Genomic DNA, 5,922 nt, shown 5'->3' with positions numbered 1-5,922 from the left:
CTAGGGGCCACAGCCGTGCTTGTCTTCCTCTCGGACCTCCTGGGGTGCTGAGGGATCCTCCGCAGAGGAGGCGGGAGGCTGCTCTTGGGCCTTGCCAAGGAAGGGCCCCGCTCCTGGTCCGGCGGCTTCAGGCAGCTGGGAGACACCTGGAGAAGGTTGCCTGCTCATGGCCGGGGCGAAGGGGGCTGGGAACAGCTCCGGGAAGTAGCCATCCCCTCCGGGGGGGTGCCCCAGGGCTTGCGGACAGAAGGGACCAGGGAAAGGCAGTTCTGGCAAGCAAGGGTCATTCCAGGGGACTGTACCTGCGGGGTCAAAGAGTGCAGGAAAGCTTAGACAGGATTAAGGGTACCACCACACTGAACATACTCCGTGGCAGACACCCCTCCTCCTCCCACAGAAACACAGTTTAGGAACCCAGTGCCAGTGCGGGGGGAGTACCAGGGGCAGGAGCTCCCCACAGACCCGGCAAGCTCCTGACTCGAGCTTCCGTGGTTTGGTAACATCGACACAGAGTGGCCTGTGGGTCAGGCCAGTGTCCCCTCGCACGGGCAGCAGGGAGGCTGACGGACTGCGCACGTCTTTCCTTCCCTTCTACTGGAATTGTCTTACTACGATGGTTTTGTCTAGAGTTCAGAGGTCCAGGTGGCCTGTCAGAATGCTCAGATCAGCTGCCATTTACTCTGTGTTTTCCTCATACTGTTTTTCCCTCCTATTGTTCCTAACCCTCAGCAAATCCCTCCCTGATAGAGAAATACTATTCCCATTTTAGAGTCCAGAAAACTGAGACTCAGCAAAGCCGAGAACAGCTGGGCTGGACTTCAAACTTCAGTTTTCCTAACTCCAAAGCTCTCACTCTGCTGTGCAGCGCCCCAGAGACCTGAAGAGTTTCGTAAAGCCAAGCAGGGGCACGGAAAGGTGATTCGCTCACCACCTTGCTGTTCAGCCAGTGAGGCTCCCTGTCCCTTCTCACCTTCGTCTGTCACCATGGGCACCTTCTCTTCCAGCCCCAACTCACCCACATTCCCAGAAGGTGGCTGCAGCACCATCTGTCCTGATGGGGGGCCGGGGAAGTAGCCCTGAGACGGACCCGCACTGGGGCCATAAGGTGATGTGAAGAGGGAGTCGTCTGACAGTGGAGGCATCAGGGACTGGGGCGTGGGGAAGGGGAAGGGATGCAGGTAGGAAAACTGGGGTTGAGGCTGTTGGTAAAGCTGGCTCTGTGGAGCCTGGGAGAACAGGAATGGTCCGGACTGGGGGCTCTGCTGGTAATCCGGGGGTTCCAGTTCTTCCAAGTATGAACAGGTGGATGGGGGGGTGATGCTGGAGGGGGGGACAAAAGAGTATTTTGTGAGGCTCAGGAGTAGCTTCCTCATTGTGGCCACACAGTAGGTGAGACCCTCCCCATCTCCATGACCCCAGACTTGCCTCTTCCTCTTCTTTCTCTTCCTGTTCCTGGCTTCTCACCCTCATTCCTACGTTGTTGCTATAATAGTCTAGATCTTTCCCACTTCAAATCTACTTATGCTTTTAATCCTCATCACAATTAAGACTCCTTGCTTCTCTCAGCTAACCCCCCACCCTGCTCCATCCGTCTTTTCTCCTTCTATACCCTTCCAAGATAACTCAGGTGGCCACCCCCATCAGGCTCCATACCTGGTCCCCCAGGAGCCACAGGGGCCCTCTTTGTGGCTGCTGTCACTGCCAGGAGTATCCAGCAGCAGGGGCATCACTTGGGAGGTCGGGACAGGGCCCAGGGGAAAAGGAAGGTTGACTCTTCGAACAGGTGGGGGGCTGAAGAGTGGTGGAGTCACTGCCACCCTTTGAGTATTCTCACTCTGTTGACTTGGGGCCAGAGTCTGGTCAGAGGTCAGCAGCATAGGGGTCTCTAGGAACCAAAGTCAAAGAGGGGTTACAAATGTAAGAAAATGGGGAGGCAGATTTGGGATTATGGATGGTGGAAGTGTGCCATGCCCAGGTCCCCTTGAATAGGCTCCACTGGACCAAAACACTAGAGGGCACTGGCCTCTACCTCCCCCATCTATCTATCTAGAAAGGACTCTGTCTTTCCAGCTGCCATTTCCCCTCACATAACCCTCAGGAGGTGGTCAGCTTACCTGTAAGAATATCCAGAGGGGGCTCCTGAGGGAAGGTTCCAGGCTCTGGGGCCAGGGGCATAGTAGGTGGCAGCTCAGTTGCAGAGCTGGAGGCAGGCAGGGGGAACACCGTAGCCCTAGTGTCCCTAGATTTAGACCAGGGCTTCAGTGCAGGGAAAGGACACCAGAGTCCCAGACACTGCCTTCCTACAAGACAATGGCAACTTCCCAACGCCCTCTATCCAAAGTCTTTCTAAATATCAGCCAAAAACTCCAGCCCTCATGGCCAACTTTCCAACACTCTCTCCTTCTAGACCCCAGGAGCCCAACTTCCTACCTGTGGGGATGAGATCCAGGAAGAGGAGAAATTCTACCTGCACTGACTGCTGGCAGGGGTAGGGGCAGGGTCTGTAGGACTGCCCTTGTCCTCCTTCCCATTCAGTTTCTCCACTTTTCGCCACTTTGCCCGGCGATTCTGGAACCACACCTGTAGGAGGGAGACCCTTGAAGAGTTCCAGAAGCTTGGCAGAGACTAAGATTCGGGCTCTGATTGTCGCACGATGAGCTGGGTAACTTTAGGAGGTCACTTTACCACTTTGCTTCAGACGCCTTTCTCTGCAAGAGTGGTTTTATGAAAAGATTCATCTAGATAGCTCTGAGGTATTTTCCTCCTCTAATCTGAGGTGATAGCAACATGGAAATAGGCAGGAACATGGCCAGATCTAAGACCTAACCTCAGCCCCTAAAGGGAGATGCTGAGCACTCGCTGTGCTCCTCAAGCATTCCAGCTGGTGGTTTCTCCTCCACCCTGAGACTCGCTGGAGAACCCCCTTTACCATGATGCGTTGGGGGGTGACCCCCACCGTCTGGGCAATCTCCCGGCGCTTATCGCTGTCTGGGTAGTGGTCTTCTTGGAAGATCTTTTCTAGCTCCTCCAGCTGGTCTGGAAGAAGAAACTTGCGTGAGGACAAACTGTGATGTGGCAGCAAGAGGAGAAAGACAGATGCCTTCCAGACGAGACCATTGTTCCCAACCCAAGGGTCTTCCCAGAGCCTTGCAACTAAATTCCCCATTGGGTGGGACCTTCTCTCGCTTTCCTGGGCTTTGTGGCAGGGAACCATATGGTGTTTCCTTTCCTGCTCCTTCTAACCTGGTCCTGGTTTCACCTTCTGATGAGGCAACCCATTGAAGGTCACAGGTTGTGGCCCTGACACAGGTCAAGACAGGATTCAGGACAAGGGGCTGTACAGACTGCCCACGCTGCAATCTCCTGGGGCTACTGCGTTCTCTGTTGAGCCCACCTTTCCCAGAGATGACACCAGCTCTCTTAGATTTTCTCTCACCTTCAGGGCCTTACCTGAGCGGTATAGGGTCCGAGTCTTTTTCCGAACTTGACAGGTCACTTCTGGGGTCCTCTTCTGATCTGTGTTTTGTCTGTTCTGAGCCAATGTGCTGAGGAGGTTGGCCAGATGGCAGGGCCCCCGGCCAGACCCACAAGGCACTAGGTTGTGTGTGGCATGGGCGGAGTTGATGGCACCTGGAGATGATGCGGAGGCCAGACCCCCGACACTGGGCATTTTCTGCTTACTGGAGGCTGGAGAGTGGGACCTCTTCCCTGGCTTTGCCTCTCTCACTGGGAAGGAACAGCCTTCCCCGGGAGGCTGGGGTCTAGGTGGGGCCATGACTGTGTCTTTGTGGAGAGTCCCAGAGACAGAAGGCTGGCTCGCCCTCCCAGTATCTACACCAGCTGGCTCTCCAGGGGCCTCTGATGACGGCTTCTCCCCAGTGACGCGGCGAGAGGGGGGCAGTTCCTCACTTCGGGCATCCCGTGTGTGGGGGGCTGGACTCTGCAGCAGTTCCTTCTCTGGCCCCGGAGCCAGGGGCTTGCCTCCAGCTTCCTGGCCTGTGGGGAACAGCACTCACTGACCTTAGCACCGGGGGGAAGAGACAGTCTGGACTTAGAGAATGTGCTGCTTCCTGCTCTGCAGCCAGTTGCCCGTTTGGCCTCAAGCTTTCATTTGTCCACTCCTTAAAGAGGGTAATGATTCTAGGCTCACCGTGCTCACTTGGCTATCATAACCATTGAATTAAATAATCCACTGCTTTGAAAAATGTGAGCAAATATATGCACCCATGAGGGAGCCTGAGCTCACAGACACAGATGGTAGGAGAGCAATCCTAATTTGGGGGGGTACTTACTTTCTGAGAGTTCCCTGGGTTTTTCCCCCAGACTTCCCCCAGGAATGTGAGTCAAGGTACAGGAATCTGTTCAGGCATTTCTAGGGGACAAATGGTGAAGCTGGGAGTGCACAGAGAGGAGGGAGAGATTGAGAGTCTGCTGCTTCTAAGGCTGGATCTTGTTCCTGCTGCAGATACAGGCATCACTGCTTAGAGTAGGGACAAGGACGGGCCAGCTGGTGGTGTGAGGAAGGAGAGTGGGGGGACACATTGGATTGCCAGCGTTTTAGGCCACCTTGTACCCTAGCGAACCTGGCACGTGGTAGGTGCTCAATGAATGCGACATACCAGAGTGCTAGGCCTTGGTCAGAAAGACGGTTGTCGGAGCCTAGACAAGAAGGGTCCTGGGGCTCCCGGCCCGGCGTGCAGAGAGATGGGAACCTCAAGGATAGAGGGCGCGCGGTCCTGGGCCTCCCTCACCCCCCTCCCAGCGCCCCCAGCCCCTCGGCCCACCCCGACCTCGAAGTCAGCGCACTCGGCCGCGTGGCCAGAAGCCGCCCCGCGGGCGCCAGTCCCCCAAGCCCGCCGCACGCTCACCCCGTGGTTCCGGGCAGGGCTCCCGGGTGGGTTCCATGGCCCGGACTCGCGCCGCCGAGACCCGCCAGGCTGCCCTCACGCGGCCTAATGAAGCCTCGCCGGCGGGCAGGTGTGCAGGGACCTCCCAGACCCTGGGGAGCCCGAGCCCGCGCCCCTCACCCCGCCGCCAGGGCGAGATCCGCCCGGGCGGGAGGCGCGTGGGGCAGCTGCAGGGCCGCGCGGGCCTGGGGGTCGCCCCGCCCCGCCGGCCCAGGTGTGCGGCCCGCCGCCCCTCCCCTCGGCCGCCCGCCGCTCGGCGCGCAGGCCCGCTGGCCTCGAGGGCTGGCGCCGCGGGGAGCGGCCCTCCGGTGCTGGCCGGGCGAAGGCCACTCTGGAGCCCCACGCGCTGGGCTCGCTGAGGCTTCTCCACGCCTCAAGCTGAACGAGCCCCCAAGACGCCTTCTGACTCGAGGGTCCTGCGAGCACAGAGCGGCGTCGCGTGGGGAAGAGCGGGCTGAAGGAGCGGCGCTGCGGGGTAAGCCAGCGGCACGACGGCCGGTGCGGGGACGCGAGGTGCTCAGGAGCCCAGAGGGCCCCGGTGTCCTGGTCGCCCCCCCCCCCCACTGTTCCAGTTCGATTCTCTGAGAATGCCGGGGAGCCTCCGAAGGGAGCTCTCACAGGGGTGATGTTTGTAAGTCCTAGTTCATAGCACGTTTCTGGTACCTTTCAACAAATTTATACAGAATTTAAAATTCTCGTGGCCGCCGCCTTAGGTCCGTGCCTGACCCTGAGTGGAAAGCACCGGCCAGACTGAAACAGGTGCTGGGAGCTGGGGAATGGGGTGGGGGAGAGGGTGAAGGATGGGGGGTGGGGGTGGGGGGGGGTCCAGAACGGAATCCAGGTGTTTTGCTTTTAAGACTGAAAAAGAGTCTGGACAGCACGTGCTTTCCTGCTGTAATCACCGATGTGTTCGTTTTCCTCTGCCTGCATTCCTTTGAGGACTGGGGAGAGCTGCCAGAGCTTTCGTGCTTTTCGAAACATAAAAATATAAACGGGTTAACTTCATGACAATATG

At 57.9% G+C, this 5,922-nt stretch overlaps 1 protein-coding gene across 1 annotated transcript; it reads right to left on the bottom strand.

Annotated features, from left to right (window-relative positions):
- On the bottom strand, positions 1 to 4,542 carry NOBOX (NOBOX oogenesis homeobox). The gene is made up of 8 exons (XM_040644533.1): positions 4,470 to 4,542; positions 3,451 to 3,996; positions 2,828 to 3,036; positions 2,468 to 2,580; positions 2,115 to 2,200; positions 1,654 to 1,885; positions 1,016 to 1,320; positions 1 to 302 (listed from the first exon to the last, which is right to left on the bottom strand). Exons 1-8 carry the CDS (start codon positions 4,540 to 4,542, stop codon positions 1 to 3), a joined length of 1,866 nt encoding a protein of 621 aa, XP_040500467.1.
- Positions 4,543 to 5,922: the final 1,380 nt, after the last annotated feature.

The sequence above is a fragment of the Ursus maritimus genome, unplaced genomic scaffold (genome assembly GCF_017311325.1).
Source record: "Ursus maritimus isolate PB19 unplaced genomic scaffold, ASM1731132v1 scaffold_3, whole genome shotgun sequence".
Taxonomy (NCBI): domain Eukaryota; kingdom Metazoa; phylum Chordata; class Mammalia; order Carnivora; family Ursidae; genus Ursus; species Ursus maritimus.
The sequence above is the reverse complement of the archived record's forward strand: the minus strand, read 5'-3'. Positions and strand labels throughout refer to the sequence as shown.

What these genes read in the sequence shown, in the direction of transcription:
- NOBOX (XM_040644533.1), bottom strand. Translation starts at nt 4,542, where the DNA reads ATGTGTCCCCCCACTCTCCTTCCTCACACCACCAGCTGGCCCGTCCTT. An exon ending in CCCTCTGGATATTCTTACAG is followed by an intron (nt 1,886 to 2,114) that starts GTAAGCTGACCA and finishes TTTGGTTCCTAG; the next exon opens with AGACCCCTATGCTGCTGACC. An exon ending in GCCACCTTCTGGGAATGTGG is followed by an intron (nt 303 to 1,015) that starts GTGAGTTGGGGC and finishes TTGACCCCGCAG; the next exon opens with GTACAGTCCCCTGGAATGAC.